The sequence below is a fragment of the Oratosquilla oratoria genome, chromosome 8 (genome assembly GCF_046742065.1).
Source record: "Oratosquilla oratoria isolate Oo_2021 chromosome 8, ASM4674206v1, whole genome shotgun sequence".
NCBI lineage: Eukaryota > Metazoa > Arthropoda > Malacostraca > Stomatopoda > Squillidae > Oratosquilla > Oratosquilla oratoria.
The window spans coordinates 28,550,206-28,574,205 of NC_134784.1; the positions used below are offsets into that span (position 1 = coordinate 28,550,206).

The window sequence follows — 24,000 nt, forward strand, 5'->3', positions numbered from 1 at the left end:
TCCCCTTTCCTATAGCTTTCTCACATATCTGTCTTACCACAAAGATCTGATCTACACAACCTCTACCCGTCCTAAAACCACACTGTTCCTCACCAATTACTCCTTCTGTTCCTCTCCTAATCCTCTCAATTAAGATTCTCCCATAAGCCTTCCCTACTACACTCAACAGGCTAATCCCTCTGAAATTACTACATTCACACTTGTCCCCTTTTCCCTTGTAAAGAGGAACTATACAGGCACTACTCCAGTCCTCCGGTACTCTACCCTCTCTCCAGCAAACATTAAATAATCTCGCCAACCAGTCCACCATCACTGAACCTCCCTTTTTCAGACATTCTGCATGACATCCATCCAGACCAGGTGCCTTACCTGCTTTCATCATCTTTACAACTGCCTTCACCTCATCCTTCCTTATTTCTCCTCCATTCTCCTCACTCATCACTCTCATTTTCTTCATATTTCCCACTGCAGCTATCTTTCCTTCCCTATCCTCCTTCACATTCAGCAACTCCCTAAAATATTCTGCCCATCTTCCCCTCACTGCCATCTCTTCCATTATCAACTCTCCATCTATATATATATGTAGGGGATGGAATGAGTGGGAGTGGTTTCTATGCCTTTTTCTTTTAGGCTACCCCCCCGTATAAGGGGGAAAAAGCCTTTGGTATGCCTTTATTATGCATATATATGTATAAATATATATATATATATATATATACATATATATATATATATATATATATATATATATACATATATATATATATATATATATATATATGTATATATATATATATATATATATATATGTATATATATATATATATGTATATATATATATATATATATATATATATATATATATATATATATATATATATATATATATATATATATATATATATATATATATATAAAATGGAATTAGTCAGTTCAGGCTCAGAAACCAACAGTGTAATTTATCGGTGAATGTGGATGTGTCTTGTCTTGTTGCATTGCTTCTCACCCTGGACAAAATGGAGGGATGATCTGTCATCCAGGAGGAGCCAAAAAAGAGGGAGGGGTGGTGAATGGGAGTGGAGTGAGTGGGGATGAAATGGGCGGGAGTGGAATTATGCCTTTTGACTTTGGCTACCTCTCTTTTAAAGGGGAAAAAGCTCTTGGTATATGTACATATTAAAATATTTTGAAACCCTTTAAAGAGTATTCCTATATATTATAAAAAAAATTGAAATCCCTTTGAGAGTATTTCTATATCTTATTAAAACATTTTTAAGCCCTTCTATACCTTATAAAAATTCAAGACAAAAAAAAAAAAGATTGTTACCTGGAAGTAGCATGCCTCAATCCTGAGGAAGATTCTTGACTACTGACAGATGGCGATGATCGACTGCCCTTTTTAAGAACACGTTCCAAATAGGCCGCTGGGGCCCAACCTTCATAAGGTGTACCTGACACCCTAACATACCACCAGCCAGCACACCCAACTTTGATCAAATCTACATAATCCCCTTCACGGAGGCTTACTTCTGATACTCCCATTGCATTATAGTCTGCTAAAACCAGGAATCGAGAAGAGGTGTACTGAAAAGAAGGACAAAAATTATGAGAAATATCGTTTGATATGATGAATGAAGCCATCTTTATTGTGTATTTACCTAGTTGTATTTTACAGGAAGGGGAGCTATGCTCGTAGTGACCCATTTTTGTATCTTGCAAGATCAAGTTTATTCTTAAATGCTTGTATTGTGTTTGTACACACTATCTTTTTATATGTATTTGATGAATGTATGTGTGTGTATTTACTTACTGTAATTACCTGATTGTGGTATATACCATATATAGGAAAGGAGTAATGTTCATTGGGTTCCATCTTCTACTCTCCAATTTATTATACCTAGCCTCAAATTCATGTAAAGTTCCACCTTATTCTATAACCTTGATTTTGAATTAACATATTTAGATTTCAATTCATGCACTGTTCAAGCTTGGGCCATATCACCATCTATACTATTTGAAGCATATATGCACTTACATAGAAAATGTGTGCTTATTTAGCTAACTGTAGTATACAGGAAACGAGCAATACTTATGGTGTCTGATTTCCTACTTTTCAATTTATCATACTCTGCTTCAAATTCATATCTTCCCAATTTGTTCTATATTCTTAATTCCCAATTGTCATATCTAGATTTGAATTTGCATATTGTTCCAGCTTATGTTATACTACCTTCTAAGCTGTTCCAAGTATTTATTCATCTATATGTAGGTATGTGTGTGTGTATTTACCTAAATGTAGTATACAGGAAAGGAACAACACTTGTTGGGTCCCGTTTTCTATTCTCTAATTTTCTAACATACCTAGACTCAAATTCTTATATGGTTCCAACTTAATCTATATCTTTGATTTCCAGTTATCATATTTAGATTTGAACTCATGTATTGTTTGAACTTGGGCTATATCACCTTCTAAGCTATTCCACATATTTATACATCTATATGAAAAACTGCATTTCTTCACATCCTTTCGACTTGTGGTCTTTTTTAATTTACTTCCATGACCTCTTGAAGCCCTCCCATTTTTAATCAGGAGATCTTTTCTATCAATGCAATCTATTCCAGTCTTGGGTGTATCAGGATTTTGATGAGTTTTTTCATCATCTATGTCTCTCCCACAATCCTGCTGATATGTCTGTCAGGTGACAGGTTGTCTTTTATCAACACTCCCAAATATTTCTTCTCTATTGCTTTTGTAGTGGGTTCACTTCCCAAGGAATAGATTAAGGATGGTCTGTTGCCACTATTGCCCATTGCCAGTACTTTGTATTTTTTTATATTTAACTGTATTTCCCATTCTTGGCAATAGTCTACAATTGTGCATGTGTATTTACCTAGTTGTATTTTACGGGAAGGGGAGCTATGCTCATGGTGTCCTGCCTTTGTATCTCGCAGTGTTTAGTGTGTGTGTGTGTATTTACCTAGTTGTATTTTACAGGCCTGGAGCTATTCTCGTTATGACCTATTTTTGTATCTCTCTACATCTAGTCTGCTTTTGAATTCGTGTATATTTCTGGCATTAACTGTTTCGCTGTTCAATTTGTTCCAGACATCAATCACTGTGTGTGGGAAGCTGTTCTTTTTCAGGTCTCTTCTATAGCTGTGAGTGTGTGTGTGTACCTATGCATGATCCTTAATTATGCTTAATCATTCTTACCTCAGTACTTTCGGAAAAAGTCTCATGGTCATCATCCTCATCTGTCGCTGAATATTCTGAGGACCAACTCTCCTCCTCTTCTTCTGGAGCATCAACAAGTGTAGAATCAGCCGATCTCATCACTTTCATGGAACGTCGTACATCTCGACCATCACCACTGTTTGGAAAGCCCCCTGCACTACCACCACCAATCACCTGTCCAGTTATGTCCCATGATGCTGTTTGCCTGAGTGCTCTGATGAAGAAATGAGAAAAATCTAAATTCTTCTCAAATCCATGCTGAAGATTATCGTGATTCACATATAATACAATGCTATCTGAACTGCTCATTGGTGAAGCTGTTTCATATAAAAGTCTAATTACACAAGACATCCTTTAAAAGCATAGATACACACGACAGTCATCACTGCTTTATAATGTTTGCAGGGAATATTGGATATGTATGTAAAGATAACTGTGATGGGCGAACCAAGCAAATACCTATGCTGGGTTGTGGGTGAAATAGGTGCTACGCGAATACCATTCAGGCTTGCTCCCTTTTGAATACGAGCAGAATACTGCTTAATATTCTCCCCCTTCAAGTACTCAAACTGGTCAAGAAGAACCTGTTTTATTTCCTTGACCCATGCTTCTTTGACATCCATTGAAGGGGCTAGGATTGTGTGTACCTCCTGCCGGCCTTGTAGCCAAACCTCAAATTTCCGTACATCACCTTTCCCACCTCTAACGCTTTCTGTCAGGCCAACTTGTGACATCTGAAAATGAAAATAGTTGATATAACATGAGTAATCAAATTCACAAGGTCTCGGCTTCATGTGCTTGAATTATATATTTGTATACTTTCTAAAAATTATCATATTTCAAATATCTGCATGAAAAATGAAATTAAGAAGTTGCTATTTTACCTATAACTATTGTCCTTATAACCTTACCTAAACTACATCAAAGAGTTATAGAAAGATCACAATTCACTCCAGACTCTTTAAATCAGGTATAAACATCAACCTAAATGTATTACCTTGAGTGCATTCTTAAAATGGTAGGTTGCTCTGTCTGAGTCTTTGCCTGCTCGTTTGGTAAAGAGAAGCATTTTCTCATACAAAAAGATGTGTCGCTGTGCTGGCTTCAGCCTCAGGTCACGCAAACCTTTCTTGCTCTCATTCCAAACACTGAATGGTCCTTGCATGAGCAATTTGCCCAAATCTGCCAAATTTCCCTGAAACAAAAGAGAATATTTAATTCTACCTATATACCAAAAGGTTTCTTACTTCTTATAAGGGAGGCAGCCAACCAAGGAGAGAGTGGGGGATTCTGCCACAGTGTTTCCCACTGGATTGGCCTACAGGCCAGTCAATGAGGAAATGTTGTGTTGTTGTCTGGGTAAGGATAGAGTAGTACAGTGTAGGATGAGGTGTTTGATATTATTTATGTGGTGATTACCAGCACATTTGCCATTGCAAGAAGGAGGACCTTTATGCGGAGTCACCAATATTCCTGAAGAGACAATGACCATGGGAAGGTCCAAGAACTCAACACAGTCAAGGGGTCAACAAGCAGTGAAAATTGTTCTCACCTTCGCCCACCTTCACCAGAAGGTGTGGCCCCAAAGGGCTGATACCTAGTATGTTTAGTGTGTTGGGAAGACATGGGATTTCACTGCAACAACACTGTGGTCATAGTCTTTGTAATTTTGGCTAATTGTGTCAATTTTGGCTGGGTGTGTTTCTAGTATAAGCTTTGTAACATGTATGTATTATGTATCAGGTAAGAAAAATTGTTGGCCCTACAGAGTGCTCTGGCAGAGTAGAACCATATAAATAATAAGAACAATAAAACAATACACTTAAGTGACTTACCGGAAAACCCGTGATGGCAACTTGGTGCATTGAGTCATTGAGGCACTTGAGTACTGTAAGCATTGTATCAACTGCCTCCTGTAACTCACAACGTCCTTGTGAACCTTCCACACATTTGAGCAGATCCTAAATTAAGAATGAAAATTTTAAGTTACAAATTAGGGCCACAAATTTAGATTACAAATAAGAGAAAACAAATTTAGGTTACAAAGAAAATTAGACAAACTAGAAAATATTCATCTTTACTGTAGTGTATAAGCAAATATTCTCAATAAATTTATTCACACTATCCTATTTTTTACCTTAAGGAGGAGCTGATATTTTGTGATTCTCTGCACTGGCTTGAGCAGGTAAGCACTTAAGGGTAGTTTGTGTCTGAGTTTCCGTTGACATTCTTTAAAGAAGGGGTTACTGTCACCAACTTGACGACGCAACTCTTCACTTGCAGGCTTGTTTTGGCAGTATAGTGAATACAGACGGTGAAAAGTATCTTTCTGTAGGAAGAAGATCATTCATTGGGAAACTTGCTTGAAAATGGACAACTCTGTTGTCCTTCTTGCAGGACCACTAAAAGCAAGTACCAGTCACTGGTCCCCAAGCCCTTTTGTTGACAGTTAAAGTTAAACATTAACTGCCATGCTCATGAATACTATAAGTTGTGTACTTGGCTTAAAGGTTAAAGCCACTTATGTGTGATGAAATAAAAATATCCATACATGTTACTAACATGTTAGCAAAGCATCTAATGGATTAAAAATCAAAATATTTTTAGCAATTCAAGGACCAAAACCCTTACCCTTTGCACAAAACATAGTCCGATAAGTTCAGGTGTGTTGATGCAGTTCTCAAGATCTCTCAAGAAAACATCATTGTGGAAACGGTAAATGTCCTCTGTGTTGCCAAAAAGAATGTCACTTTTCCCATATAAGTTAATGGGTAACAACTGCTGCATCTCAGGGTTGAGCATTTCATCTTTGTAGCCCTGTAATTCAAGAAAAAATTATTATATGAACACACACACATGCACATACATATACCAAGGGGTTTTTCCCCCTTACAAGGAAGGTAGTCAAAGGTATAAATCCACTCCCAACCATTTCATCCCCATATACTTCAACCCCATAAAGGCTTCTTCCCCCTTATATAAGATGTAGCCACCCAAGGCATGCACACACGCTTCACCCATCTCACATCCATTTGTTTTCCCTTTTGTCTTAGTTCTATTATAAAACAAAACTAGATCTGTGATAAAACTGTTCTCTAAAAGGTCTATATAACAAGCATCTTTCCACAATTACCTTTAAGATGGAGCACAATTCTGAGACATAGATTCTTTCTGTTTCCAGCAGTTCTCGAAGAACATGTCCCCGTTTGGCCCTCGCTGCCTCTATATCAATAGTTGCCTCTGGGGATTCATCACCAGCCTGGAAATTCATAATCAATAAATAACTTACACCTTTTCTCTACACTGGTAATTAATCAAAAATCTGATATCTACTTTTGCATACACTCAAAAAGTAAAAAACAGTACAGCTTCTTTCAAAATCTATAAAAGCAAATAAGATAATTCCAAAATGCAAAGTATTAAGTGTAGATATACTAGCAAAGACGAGGTTATTAATACTGCAATATGTTCCAAGCTACAAAACAAATAATTCAACCATTCACATACCCAGAACATCTTTTGCCAGAGAAAAAAAAAAAGAAGCAAATGTACTTATTACTGCAAGCACTATAATGATACAGATAACATAATCTATGCTGGGCAGTATAAGAAAAAAAAAAAATAAATAAGCAGCATTATTACAGCACCACCTAATTCTTAAGGTATTTCCAATGTGCTTGTTCCTAAGGTAAATTATCATGAAAAACATAAAATGAAGCCATGACTACAGAAAACACAATAACGCTCTTTCTCAATTCACGTGAGTGTGAAGTGGCATGAAGTAATAAATAAAAGTGGCATCTATGGTGTAAACAGAGACAAAGGATATTGTAACTTGCAGAAGGATAGGTGTGTGAAAGTAAATTCTTTGCAAAAATCTGTGCAGTAGTTAACGTTAGTCCTTGTCGGTGCAATCTACTGCAACTGATCTGGAATTTTTCACTGCTAGTAATATCAGGGCGTGATGCAGCGAGATATAGACTTGCTGTTTATGTACACTTTTTGCCACGACTTACTTTCACCTTTATATGTTGTTTGCTTTTGTTATTTGACGAATGTGGCTGATTTAATGATAATCTATCATCAGTTGACAGGTCACTGCTTTCCCTGTCACCCACTTTGGCTTCAGCAGAGGCCATTGCGGACTCTGGGATTGGTCCCAAGTAGCCTACGTCATTCCCTAAGCAAACGGAGATTGGGCGAGGCTTCTTCTTCCCTTCTGGAGTCCTCACCCTCAACATCTATTTCAGAGGAATTGCCATTGACTGACTGGTAATTTAAGGATACAAAGTACAACTTTTAATGGAAAACACCAAAGAGAATACTGAATACTTTTACTCAGAGGTTCAATACCATACTAAATGCACTGCCTTGGCCACTCAAAATATTGCTTTGAAGGACAGTGGGACATTTAGTATCACAGTAGACTTCTACCCTGCAGTGTAGCATTCAATTCTCTCATCTGTGTTCTTCACAAAAACAACTGTCTTTTCATATTGTTTTTAACTTTATATTATTGATTCCAAAAGGAAAGAATAAAAGCAGCCAATGTAGAAAATCATACAAGACAGTTAACTCCAATCTACCATACTTAAAAGCTTTAAGCATTTCGAACCATTATGAGTCTATAATGAAGGCAATACATGCAGTCAAGCACCACCACATTAAAACTCACATAAATTAAACTTTATAACTATCAATGCACAAGTAAAACACAAAAAAGTATGAAATGAATATTCAATATAATTTGATATATATATAAGGGGAGGTGGATGAGCAAAGCATATACCTACACCATACATCAATACAATTCATTTAACCACCCCTCCGACCTCAGCACCTCAGGGATGAAGGGTCACTTCATCATACTGCTTGGATCAAAGGTAATGTAACAATGCACAGTTCTTCCTCCGTATGCCCCAACAGCCAGAGCTAGTTTATCCCAGTCACTTCATCATAAGTTATTCAACCTCCTCATCCATTCAAAATCATTCACAAAGCAGGTGAAAAGAACATTCCCCAAGTTTCATTATCCTTTCATCTATTTACAATCTCTCTACATTCACTCCTCTCTTTTCCAGTCTTTCTTCCCTTCTTGACAGAATATATTATATATATATATATATATATATATATATATATATATATATATATATATATATATATATATATATATATATATATATATATATATATATATATTATATATATATATATATATATATATTTGTTAATGTAATAAGAAAATAAATCCATAGTTAAACAAAAATCTTACTATATCCCTGACAACAACTTTACCTTTGGTAATGTTGATGCTTTCCTCATAGCCATGGGACTTTTGGGTAATTCATAGGTTGTGTGGAGTGGGGATGCAGGGTGGGAATGTGCATGGGATGGCGGGTTGAAGGAGGGTTGCGGATGTGGGTAATGGAGGGGTACTGCAGGTTCTGGGGTGACAGCATGCACAGGTCGTGGGAGACGAGTGGCTAACTTCTTAAGTGAACTTTTGCGCTTTTCACACATCATCTGTACATCCTCCATACGCTTCAGCACCTGTAACCAACAATGGTATGAATCACATCGTAATCTACCCTAAATATGCAGGTAATCTTTTTCTTCATTTAGTGTAACATTATTCTATAAGCAATTGTTCAAAAAAGATTGAATAGTAGCTTGAGCATGCATGCTTTCAGTTTGTAAAACAGGACACAAATTTACCTGCAGTACAAGAGCATATGCATGCCTTCAGTTTGTAAAATGAGACAGAAATTTACCTGCTGCACAAGAGCTTTGGTTTCTGGTGTTATGAAATCCTCAAACATGGTCCTTAGCTCCCTTGGAGAACCCAGCTGATTAGGATCTGAAGATGAAAGGAAAACCTCCAGCTCCCTTAAGGCTTCTTCAGCAAACTCAGGTGCCTGGCAGCGTTCAATCTGCTGTGAAGCCAAGAGATCCACACCTTCTGCACACCACTGGTTGGCCTGAAAAATATAGAAAACCATAAAAATTATGACTAATATTAATACAGCAAACTTATCTTACACTTTTTTTTTTGCTCTTCTATATAGATAGTGGACTGAAATCCCTCATAGCTATTTTTATTATGATATGATTAATATCAACACAAACACAGCCCACAAAAAATCTACTTAAATGTTTACAATAACTTGCCCCAGCAAACCTCAACATCTTCATCCAAAGACATCTGAAAACTCAGATCACAAAGCAAGCACTTCACAATAAATCTCCAAGTTCTATACTTCACCAGGATCCCCCAAACATCAACCCAACTGACAAATCACTTCCAAGACAAATAAGAACTACGCTAGTCTCGTGTCTTTTTTCTAAGATATTTTGTACTGAAGTTGGAGTGTGTCTTATATGCTCATGCATCTAATATGCCATAAAACATGGTATATATCAATAGCCCTTTTCACCTTATATGAGATGTTACCAGGTCAAAGCACCTACATAGGGGAAAGGGATGACTTTTCATCTACAAAGTGCTAAGATGGAAGGGATAACAAATTGGTTTTTTGATGGGTATGGGATGGATGAAGAGTGGATATATATTTTGATTTCCTTATAAGGGAGAAAGGGCTTTTTGGTATATACTCCACATGTCTTATGGGAGTAATAAGTGTAATTCATACTATGTCTTAATCATGTTTGGTATCCAGGACTATAACCCTTGCAGAAATTAAGAGGTAACCATATGTATAAACACGGTTAAAAAATTACCTTTTCAATGCGTTGTTGCAAATCCCTACACTTGTGGAGTGTTTCAATTCTCTTAGTAATAGTTTCGGTGAAGACATCACGCATTCTAGCCAGTTCAACACACTTAGGTTGGATAGAATCTAAAGCATAGTGCTGGCTTTCAATGAGCTGAGTTCCAAAAATTCTTATCTCTTCTGCTTTCTGAAGCTGATCCTGAAAGTAGTTATATTTATAAAAAAAACCTAAGCAACTAATAAAAATATACATAACTATCATTAACATTTAAATAAACAACTGATAACAGATGAATGTGAATCAATAAATAATGGGAAGTTTCTTACCTATTCATTAAAAGAAAGGAAAAAAAAATTATTATATATATATATATATATATATATATATATATATATATACACATTATATTATATATATACACACACACACACACACACATACACTGGTCCCCACTACATATATTTTCATCTTTTCAACCACATTAATTACCATTTTAATCCCATGCCATCACAGTCGAGACTGACAAGGAGATCAATGGAAGTATATACAGAAACTGATATGTAGTCAAGCTATGGACTCAAATCAAACTGAGATACAGTATAACAAATGAACAGTGACTTAGACCACTGTACAATCAAGAGGTGGTCCAATGGTGGTCCAATGGTCTAAGTCACTGTTCATTTGTTATGCTTCAGCATGGTTTGAGTCTATAGCTTGACTATGTATCAGTTTCTGTATATGCTTCCATTGAGCTCCTTGTCAGTCTCGACCGTGATGGCATGGAATTAAAGTGGTTATCAGCAATATACATATATACACATATATACATACATATATATATATATATCTATATATATATATCTATATATATATCTATATATATCTATATGTATGTATATATATACACACACACACATATATATATATATATATATATGTTCAACTATAAATCTAGTGGCACCAATGAAAACTCATCATGAGTTCTATTCCTTCTGTCCCAAATAATATTAACCAAAAATCAATCTCTGAACACAGGAGTCAGATAAATTTCAAAATGTAAACACAATCCCCACTTTTTGGATAATGCTTCCTCTCTAGATTGATAAGACTGAGTGGTTATAGGTGCCACAATAACAAAGGATTACAAAGGAGGAGCATGCAGACAGGAGACCTTTTGGTCCATAACTAGGTCAGATGTGAAAAAATATATATATATAATAATGATAAATAAATAAAAATTATAATAACATAAATGATAAAATAAAATAAATGCATAGGTACAGTTAAATAATAAACAAACAGGTAAATAGTAAATAATTATAACTAAGACATGTCATATGAACAGTAATCACTGTGGCAGGAGTATGAACAGCAGAATTTCCCAGAACTATCTGTCCAATGTATCATATAATGAACACCATCCTCTAATATATTTTGAGCAATAGATGCAGTAATGAATAAGTTTGCAGTGTTGCATATATGTTAACCTGGTCAACTGTTAAGTCATGGTACATTTATCTACATACCACGAGTCTCTTCACCCTTTTAAGTAAGTTAGCCACCCAAGGCATGCATCCACTCCCACCCATTCCACTCCCATCCACCACCCATTATCATCCTCTCATTTTAGCTCTATGTGGACAAAGGTTCATCCCAACCTCACTGATCAGACATGTAAAGTCATGTTACATAATGCAAAATTTACCCGTTCTGTAATGCTGTAATTTTTTATATTCATCCTGACTAATACCAAACTATTTTATTTAGCTGAAAAAAAAAACACACTATTTTACCTAAACAGTTAAGGTAATAACTATGCTACACCTTTGATCTATCAGCTAAATTCATGTATGGTTGTAGCATTACCTCTTTCAACCCTAACTTTTGTCTATTCAGATGTCTGCAATACTACTTACTGCTGTCTGTCCATGGAACTCTTGTGCCTCTTGTAGGAGCTGGTCCACATGAGCCACCGAGTCTCCAATTTCACACATGGAAGCCAACTTCTTCAGGGAGACGTCCATCTGAGACTGGCATGGCAGGTTAACATCATTTGTGGTCAATTATCAAACAATCTCACCAAACTTCCCACAGAATGTATGCCATAAGCAAACTATAGAGCATCCAATTTAATTAGGAAGTAAAGCCACACACCCACACACCAAAAAATTATTAAGGTCACTTATAAGAAGAGAAATCTAAACACAAGAAGAAATCATACAACAAATCTATACCTTTCTTCCCTTCATACATTATTAAGAACTATCCCCATACTTCCATAGTGGACAGTGGCTTCCATTGCTAGTTAAACTGAATAATATATAGTATCCTTCCCTTGCCTGTTCCTTGTAGCTTGGCCCAATGAACTTCGAAAGTCGAAACCTACCTGCAATTCTCGGAAGTCACTTTCGAACTTCCTCAGCTGGAGACACTGCGTGAGACGAGACTCGTGCCTCGTCCAGAACTCATCAAAGGTCCTTTCTGTCTCCTCTAGCTGGACGAGGAGCCTCTCTACAGCTGTTACGTTGATAAGTTTGTCAGGGCACAGCTGCAGTGCACGGGGTTCACCTGGTCGTTTGATGCAGTTCAGTAAAGTCTCTCCATGACGAGAAGCTGACAATAGGTCGTCCTTTAGCACAGCATATTCAGCGCACTGGAAATAAACAAACGAATAAATGAATAAACCAGAAAATGGGAAATAGCGCTGGGCAAGAGAGAAGACTGAGACTGAGCTGAAGGCAGAGCCGATTAAGGAAATCACTAAACTTAAATACCTCGAGGAAAATGGCTTATTCAGCTCAAAAGAAAAATTGGTAGACAAAATCATCGAGAGGCCTGAAAAAGTATATTTAAAAATTCTCACGAGAGAGGCTGCTAAGATATATTCTAAGCTTTCCTAAACTACTGGTATTGCCTAACATCCAAAATTAGACAGTTTACAACATGGTACTTGATAATTAAAACTTGCAACTCTTCTGCCTAGCAGGAGCATAATCACAAAATTTCAAGTTTGATATGAGATAGGTATATCTACTTGTCTATTTGTAAAACAGGGACCTCTCGCATTTTGTGGCAGATGAATTACATCACTTAGTATAACATAACATTTAAACAGTGCTGTATTTCCTTACACTACATCAAGTAGCCTGGTGAGAACTAAAGAAGGAGGAGGAGGAGGAGGAGGACTAGGAGGAGGAGGAGGAGGAGGACTAGGAGGAGGAGGAGGAGGACTAGGAGGAGGAGGAGGAGGAGGACTAGGAGGAGGACTAGGAGGAGGAGGAGGAGGAGGACTAGGAGGAGGACTAGGAGTAGGAGTAGGAGGAGGAGGAGGAGGAGGAGCAGGAGAATAAAAAGAGGAGGAGGAGAATAAGAAGAGGAAGAAGAACAAGAAGAACAAGAACAAGAAGAATGCGAAGAAGAATAATAATAAGATGTTTACATCTTCCTAGTTCCATTATACCTGAGAGCGAAGAAGTTCCTCGGTCGACGTGACGTCATTGGGGAACTCTGTCTCCTGAAGCTTCTGCGTGAAAGTGCGGAGGGCTGCGCTGATCTCCTGCGTGTTGGCACTGAACTTCTCCACAGCCTGGGGAACAAAGAACACGTGAGAAAGGACATGGAGATGTGTGTATATACCAAGCTTGTGCGGTTGTGCAGGCGTCGTCTGTGTGTGTATTTACCTAGTTGTATTATACGGGAAGGGGAGCTATGCTTGTAGTGACCCGTCTTTGTATCTCTCAGCATCTAGTTTCAAGTCTTAAATTTGTGCGCGCGCGCGCGTGTGTGTGTGTGTGTATTCACCTTGGTCTTTGGATCACGTGCTGGGCTCGTGATAGCTATTTCCCTCCCGGAAGAGAGCTCTGAGCTCGTATGACCGATCTATGGCTAATGCTGTGACCTTACACGCACACACACACCCAACTCCTCGCCCACGAGAGAGACTCGAAGCGCAGCGATACTGAAATTATTTCAGTCCTGGGCAGGATTCGAACTCGGACCGCCGAAGTGACAGTCGGGGACTCTACCAACCGCGCCACCGAGTGGTGTGTGTGTGTGTGTGTGTGTGTGTGTGTGTGTGTTTCGCCATGGTTTTGGATCACGTGTTGGACTTGTGATCGACAGCTATTACCCTCCCGAAAGAAAGCTCAGAGCTCATACATGACCGATCTATGGGTTATGCTGTGACCTTACACGCACCTCCAATTCCCCGCCCACGAGAGTTGGAGTAACGACTCGAAGCGTAGCGATACTGAAATTATTTCAGTCCTGGACGGGATTCGAACTCAGACCTCCGTATTGGCGGCCGGGAACTCTAACCACTGCGCCATCGAGTCGTGTGTGTGTGTGTGTGTGTGTGTGTGTGTGTGTGTGTGTGTGTGTGTTTACCTAACTGTAGTATACAGGATAGGAGCAACACTCGTGTCTTGCCACGTGAGTGCTCATGCTATGTGTATGTGCATATGCTTTATATAAGTAAACATCACACATAGACGCCTGCAGAACACCAGAACAAGCATGAACAAAAAACCAATTAAGTGGAGGGAGAAGGGGAGAGGGGGGGGATGGTTGGGGGAGGTCCTAGCCAACTTGAAGGGTGAAAAAAAATTCATCCAAACAAGGACAATTCAAGATCAAACTGTCAAATGCGAAGTCGGTGTTCAATGCTCCATCTTAGACACCGACTATGGGCAGGTGAAGAGGGAGGTAAGGATCCGTGCGTTAGTCTTATTATTGTACATAAGTAATAATAATTATAAAAATAAGAACAATGATAATAAAATAATTGGAAATAATAATAATTATAAAAATAAATGATAAATGATAAAATTAGAAATAATAATAATAATAATAATAACAACAATGATAATGATAATAATAATAACAATTAAAATAACAATAATAATAATAGTGGTAATAAAATTATAATAATAATAGTAATAAGATAATAATAATAATGAAAATAATAGCAGTAATAATAATAATAATAACAACAATAATAATAATTATATCAATAATAAACATTAGGAGGTAGTTTTGGGAGCTAAAAAATAAGAGTAAATGTACGGAAGGATGGGGGGAAGGAGTTTCAGGAATTTCAGGAAAGGGCGAAGTAATACTCCTCTCCCTCCATTTCCTAAGGGTACGTGACGTTAGGTACGAGAGCCCGCATTCTTTGTCAACAGGCGAGCTACCAGAAGCTTTGAGAGAAGTTCTTGGCTTCAAACAACTGCCTGGAACTAACTACTTCGCAAAGAACTACAACATGCAAAGGTCCTTACACACCACAGGCTCTTGGCCAGGTCCTGTCCCTTCCCTTAAATTCACACACACTCAGCAACCTCCAGTTGTAGAGGGCTATGGGCAAGCAGACAGGAAAAAAAAGACCACTTCACAAGACACTTTGTCAGCACCATCAACAGAACACCAACAAAGAATATCATCATCGTCATCACAAATATCAATCCCAATCCTCATAGCATCACTTGTCCAAAGCAATCGATCAATGACATCAGGCTGATATGATCAAGGGTACAATAAATAACTTAAATCAATAAACAAGGGTATCAGGAGAGTTTGAGTAAGGTCGTAGGAAGACGAACATGGCTGGGATGAGAGCAACATGGCTGGGATGAGAGCAACATGTCTGGCACTGTCGCAGAAGTGGATTAACCTCGCTATACGGGCCTTTCTGAAAGGGAACCATGTATCATGTGGGCGTAACAACGGGGTAGGATGAGGACGAGTCTGGTGGCCGCCATATTTGTTTCAGACACTAGGTAGGAGGAACAAATAGCTGTCACATTAGTATGTAATGCAAATAGACTCCAGTTTATGCAGGAATGACGCTCACAAAGGTATATATCCATATACATATGGTATATACACACAAACATGCATGCACTACATATATCTAAATATATAGACTATATATACATTAAAATTAACTTACATATAAAAATATCTAAATATATACAAACTCAGTCATAAAGCCTTTTCCACTTATATGGGAGGAAACACACAATTATGTATATTTACAAATGTATATATGCATATATGCATGCACATCTCCGAGCTGGGTATACATATATATGGATAAGTGATGATTAGAATTAAAAAATAATAATTATAATGATATTAATAATAATAATAATAATAATAATAACACCCACAGGCAACGCCATACTTGCTAATTACAAGGGCATCAACACTACACACGATAGTTTGATAAATTCTACGACAGTGAAACGAAGAGCGAATGGAGATATGTTGTGGGACGCTTAAAAAATGGGTCCACAGAAATGTCTACAATTATGGAACATATCACTCGTTGCAGTGAAGTTTTTCAAATAATCAAATCCGGTTACAGGTCTTTTGGATGCTCTGTGTGGCAGACTGGTGGCATGCGGGACTCATCATCTTAGGTGCCCGGGATCGAAGCTTCGTAATGACCGGATTTGATTATCTAAACATCTACAAACAGTAATGATAAATATAATGATAATCAGTGTTGATAATAATAACGATAATAATAATAACTATAATAATAATACAAAGAAAAAGACGAGGTTTCGTTAGACAAACAACATGGGCGCAATGAAGACATGGTCTACAAGGTAAACAATACTTGATCCTTTCAATGCGGTGTCACCCATAGCAAACTAACCCAGTAAAGGGGTGCCACCATAATGAAGGGGGGTTAAAAACAAACTGAGGTGCTCTACTAGGAGAACGCCAACACCTACTGGGGGTAGTAACAACTGCCCCTGGGGTACAAACTGGGTAATACGGATTATCAGGGGGTACTCCAGAGGATAATGCTATCAATACATACACCTGAGCAATACAAGCAATACCCATGTAAACAGTTACTAATATACCCTCATTCACAGTTGTAAAAAAGGTAAATAGACCAGTAGAGAGAGGGTAATGACAAGGCAACAGAGCTTGCATTTGGGGAAAGCCTTTAAAGAACATTTAACATCAAATGTTAGTGAGAGTGTCTCAGCACAGGGGAGGGCCAGCATAGCTAACACACATCATCATCACCTAAATACAACGATAGCAATAGTCATGGAAACATTCTGACACCGAAGTGGGTATCGATCAAGCACATGATTTCGGGTTAGCAAATTTGGGATTGGGGAGGTTGCTGGAAGCTTGGGGGAAGGTGTTGAAGGAGGTTTGGGAGTTAGGGAGTTTGGTATCTGCCGCCTGGAGGAGGAACCATGAGTACTGAAGTTCCTGTCCCCTTGTCCAGCAACTGTAGGCGGGGTGGGCGAAGACATAAAACATGAAGGAACACGATAAAAAATTGGAAGCTACCACGGACGAAGAGGTATATAAACACACAGAAAAGATGATTTGAGGAATGGGGGGAAGGGAGGAGGGGACGGAGGGAAGGGGATTTTTTTTTTTTTTTTTTTTTTTTGGGGGGGGGTGTCTTTGCTGGATAAGGATGACGAAGGGGTGGCGGGGGCTGAAGAACAACTTCGCGCGATGAGATCGGCGACTTCGGGAAGAACCAGATAAAACGAAGATGAAGACCAGCACGTCCACAGGTGGGCTCCGAGTATTAAGAGGTTTAGAACTTTTCTAATGAGGTTGGGTCCCTTTTAAAGGAGTTGGATCCTTCTTAAGGTGGTTGGATTGTTTATAGAGGACTTGGATACTTTAAGAGGAATACAACCCCGTTAAGAGTGATCAAATCCCATATAAAGATTACCTAACCGGATTAAGAAATGTCCAATCCCATTTTTAGAATCCAATCCATTTCAGGGGATTGGTGGGAGTGGAAGGAGGAGTTGGGAGGGAGTGGTTGGGAGGAGGCGTAGGATGTTGGACAGCGTGAAGTAGACTGTGACGTACCACAGATCAACACTCAAAACCCGAGCAAGAAAACTGATACAAATAACATAAAAACGGGATATGGGGGTCACAGGTTTCAACAGAAAACGGATGGTGGGATCACAGGTTACAACAGAAAACGGAGGGTGGGATCACAGGTTACAATAGAAAACGGAGAGTGGAATCACAGGTTACAGGGAACTGTCCATAATCGAACGTGCAGTCGTACGAGGTTGCGTCGAGGTGGATGAAAGGTAGAAAGAGGTAGAAAGGTAGAGGAAGGCGAGGTCGATCAATCAAGTTGGTTGAAAGTCGTCTCTGAGAAGACCTAAACATTAAAACTACTGTTGATAATGGAGAGACCAAAACAGAGGAACTTACTAACTCTCGCCGAAGTACCTGACACCCGTACACACAGATTCCGTGTTTTGCGACCTTTCTCTCCCCCGGGGGGATTGGGGTCGTGGCAAAGGGGGGAGAGGAGGGGGGAAAGGGAGGTTCTGAGGCTTGTACCGGGGGAGATGGGTGTCTTAAGACCTGGTGCCAGTAGGTCGTAAGTCCAAGAGACTTCGATGTTCCAGTGGAGGAACTCTGAGAATGAGTGTGTTAAGGCAGAGGCTGCGGGCTCAATTTAACGTTCTTCACCACTACACTCGGCTCGAACTCCCGAAGTAGAGAGCCTTCAGGAGTGCAGTCGAAGGGGGAGCTCAGTATTGTCTAATAAATCTTTTAGCCCTGAGGAACGCTTTGTATATAACCCCCAAAATAATAACGATAATGATGATAATAATAGTAATAATAAATAAATGAATAAAAATTAGATAAAACTGACGAGCACCATTTTTGCAGACAACTAATATCGTGTACCAATAAATTCGACATTACGAAACGTCTCAATGAATACTTTTTTCGGACAATTTTTCTAGTCAACATCTGTACGGTTTTATAGAGTTTATGAAGGGACTCTAGAATAATGAATGTTGACTACACTAGTCTAGAACCCTGCAAGTTCTTCACCTATCTAGTTTTTGTGTAATACTATTCCCTCGTCTTCTAGAAAGCCCTTCAACACTGTGAATAAAATCGTTCTAGAAGGTCATAAGAGGCTTCAAAGGGTGTCCCTAAAATAATTTTCCAAAGAGATCTCGGGGTCTTAAGATTTTACCAGAGGTCTTGAGGAAATCCAAAGACGTTTCTTAGGGACCCCGACAGGTCCTTTGAGGATTCTCCCAAGGAGTCCTTAGGAGTCCAAAGAGGTTTCCAAGGGTCTCTCAAACGGTTATAGAAGTCTTCCTATGGGCGACAGAAAAAAAAAAAAAAAAAAAAAAAATCATTGAGGTAACGAGGTAATCACAAGGCGATCTTCGGTCGAGACTTAGGAGACTGTGAACACGACTGTGGTCCTCAAGGGGGCTGGAGGACGAGTAAACACGATCCTCAAAAGTTTGAGGGTTTGTTAAGGAGCGAGTAAAAGGTTAAAGGATCATTTGGGAACCAAGGGTGAGCTGTCGGTCGGTCAACCGGTACTTCTCCCGAGAGACCTGAACGATTGTGACGAGCAAGTTCGCCGAGATCAAAGGAACGGAGGTGGTGCGGACGAAAACGAAGTTGAGAGCCTCTAGTTGACCCGAAGTGGAGTTGTCTACTTCCCCTCAAAGACTCCTCGAGAGGCCCGAGAGGTCTGTAAACAAGTTTGTAGACATCAAAGGGGTAATTAATTAGTTGGAGTCTGTCACACTGTTCTGTGGACAACAACTCTACCTTGGTGGGGATCTTCGGGGAGATCCTAGGAAGGGCAATTGTATGTTTTCTTCTGCTCTATACACTAAGTACAAGCAGCCACCTTCACGAGAGGCTCTAGGGAGGTGTTGGATAAGCTTTGTATGTATGTGTTGCCTGTATATGGCATCAAATAAACCCGACAGGGCGTAAACATGCGTACTTCTTACGCATGAAACCTTACTGACGCACATCTTTTGGTGCCCAACCCCGGGGGGGGCGGGGGTTTGAACTTGGGTTACGCGCGTGAAGTGAGAGCGTTTCTCTTTCACACGGAAGTTTTACTTCTGACACATCCTTGTGTCTACCACGGGGATTTGAACTCGGGGCCACTCCCGTGTGATGCGAGAGGGTTACTCCTGAGCCAGCCGGGTTTCATCACTAAGAGGTTGAGGTAGGAATGAAAGAAGTCGGAAACCATCAACTGACCACGGGTGAGGTCGGCTACTGTAGTGGTTCTGAAGTGCACATTCCCTTCGACCTGTGTAAGGACGTCAGGAGGTACGTTCTCCACTTACTAGGGACGCCCTTGAAGCCTCTTCTCTCTTCGTCTGACCTCCTGAAGGAAGGACTGGGGGGGGGGGATACGTGTCCTTCGTCCTCCTAAATCCCTTCGACTTGATTATTTTCTTTCTTTATTCATTTATTTTATTTTTTATTTATTTCTTTTTTTTTTTTAAGACAGGCGATTTCATTCAGGTGAAGGCACGGACTTGATCGAAAAAGTTGGAGCCTCGGTTAATGGGCTTCCTACTTCGCCCTAAAATCTGAACAAAATCGTCTACCAATAACTAGAACAAAATTAGCAAAGTCTGGTCGAATATGTTAAGTGTGTATTAGTCTCCCCCCCCCTAAAAAAAAGAAGCAGAGAAAGAATAATCAGCAGCAGCAGAAGAAGAAGATGAAGAAGAAGAATCAGGAGGAGAAGAATCAGGAAGAGAAGAAAAAGAAGCAGAAGAAAAAGCAGAAGAAGCAGAAGAGGCAAAAGAAGTAAAAAGTAGAAGAAGCAGAAGAAGAAGGAGAAGAAGCAGAAGAAGAGGAAGAAGATGAAGAAGCAGAAGAAAAGGATGAAGAAGAAGACGAAGCAGAAGAAGCAGAAGAAGCAGAAGAAGAAGGAGAAGAAGAAGAAATGAACATTGGATAACAAACTTGTACGCTAAGCCTCCAGTTACCAACGTCCTCCTTGGCCTTATCTCTTCGAGCTCGTCCTTGAAGAGGGCCCTCAAGCTCTGTGACAAGACTTATCTTTCTACGCAGTGGTTAATTTTTATTCAAATTTATTCAACTTCATTTTATTTATTTATTCATTATTCTGAGCACCATGGGTCCTCATATTTCAATAACGGAGCGCACGTAACAGATTTTGTTATATCGAATTCTGAGCACCATGGGTCCTCATATTTCAATAACGGAGCGCACGTAACAGATTTTGTTATATCGAATTATTTTTATTCTGCTATAGAGGTATAAGAAAGCCTCTAGTGTGAACAGGGCATTAGCGGGCTGAGACCTAAACTGGTTCTTCATTAAAAAAAAATCTGGAAAAAAAAGTCTGCTCCAATAATGAAAAACTTGATCCTCACGACCTTATTTCTACTCCATAGTTCCGTTCCGTGATCTGTTTACAAACGAGTTCAAATATGGCCCTGACCTGATCTGAAAAAATAAATGAATAAATAAAACAAAAATAAAACGGGGACTACTTTTGAGATAATTCACCAAAATCTTTCATAAAAATAAATTCAAATAAATGCAACTACGAGTCTACAGTGGCCTTGCACTCCAAAGACCACTTCCCTACACCCAAGAAAGATGTACCTAACCTTTCCAGAAAACTTAAGAAGTCGTTAACTTGGAAAAACCCTCATTAACCTGAGTGCCCACAACCTTCTTTCTGTACTTTACACACCAGACCTCACAATAACCGTTTTCTATACTTATTAACTAAGTTCCATTTGTTATATCCTACGCCATACTGCACTGTTTCAGACACTCGGCAGAGTCTTCTTAGTGTCCCGGAGGTCTTTGGAAAATTTGTTCTATCGCTATGCAGGTTTATTCAGTTTAACCCATTAAACTACGATGACAAGATGTCTTGTCATTTGGTCAAATTAAACCAAAAATCATAAAACACCAAAATGTTTGATCAAACACCAGAAAAATATGACGTCAGTCCTCGCTTCGTGCGAGGACTGACGTCATATTTTTCTGGTGTTTGATCAAACATTTTGGTGTTTTATGATTTTTTGTTTAATTTGACCAAATGACAAGACATCTTGTCATCGGAGTTTAATGGGTTAACGGTCTCTCTGGAGCCTTGGTAAGATGTAGAAGGTCTGTTATGTGGTGGACGGGGTAGTGGAGGTGACGAAAGCAAGGTGGATGGTGTCAATGTGTCTATATGAAGAGGAGTGACAAAGGCATTCGGATGTGCCGAAAAAAGGTCTTAGTCAGTTTCAGAGGGAGTTACTACAAAGGGGAAGAAAGGGGGGAAAGGGGGGAAAGGGGGAGAGGGGGGTGATCTATCCCATCTATTTATAAAACCAGTCGAAACGGTTGCCAGTTAGTAGGAAGGTTTATTAAGGAAAAAATAACAGAGGATTTATTTTTTTAGGGGGTGAAGTTCGGTTTGCAATCGACAACACAACGGGTAGCTGTCTTTAAAAGATCTTTTGGAGATGTCGTAGTCCCACAAGCAAAGGCACACACACACACACACACACACACACACACACACACACACACACATGTACACACGTACGCACATGCACACCTGAGATTGTCAAAGAGGCTGTCATCATACAAGTAACAAGACTCAAGTCACTGAAGTGGAGGGTGACCTTCCTGAACTCGGGGCAGTCGTTGAGGATGAACCATAAGGGGTAGGGGGAGGGGAGGGAAGGGGGGGGGCAAAAAAGGGAGGAGAAAAGGGAGTAGATGCTTCTGAGGGGAACATGAGGGGGTTTGACTGATTCACTGATGGTTGAGACGAGTAGAGTAAAAGGGTATATCCAAAGGTTCTAAACAAAAAGAAGTTGGGGAGGGTGGCTTTTGGGGATTTTTTTTGGGGGGAAGGGGCTTTTGGGGATTTTTTTTTGGGGGGAAGGGGCTTTTAGGGATTTTTGGGGGGGCGGGGGTTAAGGGGCGAAGTACCTGCTTTAGAGTAGCCACAGCGTGTTGGATCTGCCGGAAAAAGAGTTTCTCATTGTATGGATGTTCAAACCTGTAACTGCGTCTCTGAACGGAGGATGGGAGAAAGAGGAAAGAGGAGCGTGTTAGAGACTTGTGAAGTCTGTACATGGTGGTGAGAGTGAGTGAGAGTGTGAGTGAGAGTGTGAGTGTGAGTGTGAGTGAAGAGGGAGAGCTAGGGATGGTCAGGGAGCAGATCAAATTTCGAGTAAGGAACTCGAGGTCACAGTGGACAAAGGGGAGAAATCAAAATTTCGGAAAGGAGAAATCAAAATTTCGGAAAGGAGAAATCAAAATTTCGGAAAGGAGAAATCAAAATTTCGGAAAGGAGAAATCAAAATTTCGAAAAGGAGAAATAAAAATTCCGGAAAGAAGAAATCAAAATTTCGGGAAAAAAAAAAAAAAATCGGAAAGGAGAAATAAAGATTTCGGAAAGGAGAAATCAAAATTTCGGAAAGGAGAAATAAAAAAATCGAAAATGTATTTTCGAAAAAGACACACACACGCACACGCACACACGAGAAACGCCTGCGCATTGATAAAGCTTCCTTTCATGTAAACACCTGTACCTATGTTTTGCCTGTCGCCAGGCAATTTAAGTAATTCAAGAGATGTCCACCACCCAGAACAGTAAGTGGTTAAGCTAAAACTAAAGCCTGTTGGTTGAAGCTGGATATCAGACTATTGTGACTAAATCGAAGAAAAAGAAGAAAAAAAGAAAAAAGAAGAAAAAGATGAGGAAGAGGAAACAGAAGAAAAGATAAAGAAAAAAAGAAGAAAAAGAAGACGAAGAATAAAGAAAAAGAAGAAGAAATAACAAAAAGAATAAATAAGAAGAATGATAAAGAAGAAAAAGAAGAAAACCAGACACAAACTTGACTATTTTCAAAGACACCGTTCTCTGGGCGTTGTAAGACCTATTATCTTCTTGCCCCCATCCTTCGAGAACAAGACTATAAGACGTTTCAATAACGTCAGTATATGACGTCATAAGTGATACACTGTGCCAAAGCTTATCAAACTGTGAGCCGCGGCACACTAGGAGTGCCACAAGACTACATTGAATTTTGTCTTAGCTAGATCGTTCCCTCAACAACATACAATGTAGGACAAAACCATCTTCGTCCCAGGTTTGTCCGACGATAGATGAAACATAGCGAAACATTATGGGAATCGGCTAGATTCTCATGGACGATCCTCATAATATTCCCCCGTGT

At 39.2% G+C, this 24,000-nt stretch overlaps 1 protein-coding gene across 5 annotated transcripts in view; it reads right to left on the reverse strand.

The window, feature by feature from the left end:
• The window catches only part of LOC143027662 (guanine nucleotide exchange factor DBS-like), a 300,403-nt gene that overhangs the window by 7,760 nt on the left and 268,643 nt on the right, over nt 1-24,000 (reverse strand). For 3 of the 5 annotated variants that reach the window (XM_076189075.1, XM_076189076.1, XM_076189071.1), the window contains 14 exons: nt 13,431-13,556; nt 12,357-12,623; nt 11,887-12,000; nt 9,977-10,168; nt 9,010-9,216; nt 8,534-8,788; nt 6,369-6,494; nt 5,867-6,052; nt 5,373-5,564; nt 5,071-5,196; nt 4,233-4,430; nt 3,695-3,969; nt 3,215-3,449; nt 1,328-1,584 (listed from right to left, as the gene is read on the reverse strand). In XM_076189075.1, coding sequence (XP_076045190.1) covers nt 1,328-1,584; nt 3,215-3,449; nt 3,695-3,969; nt 4,233-4,430; nt 5,071-5,196; nt 5,373-5,564; nt 5,867-6,052; nt 6,369-6,494; nt 8,534-8,788; nt 9,010-9,216; nt 9,977-10,168; nt 11,887-12,000; nt 12,357-12,623; nt 13,431-13,556 — 2,756 coding nt within the window. Of the gene's footprint in view, nt 1-1,327; nt 1,585-3,214; nt 3,450-3,694; nt 3,970-4,232; nt 4,431-5,070; nt 5,197-5,372; nt 5,565-5,866; nt 6,053-6,368; nt 6,495-8,533; nt 8,789-9,009; nt 9,217-9,976; nt 10,169-11,886; nt 12,001-12,356; nt 12,624-13,430; nt 13,557-24,000 lie in introns of those variants that run through there. The other 2 variants (XM_076189073.1, XM_076189074.1) reach the window with 2 other exon arrangements.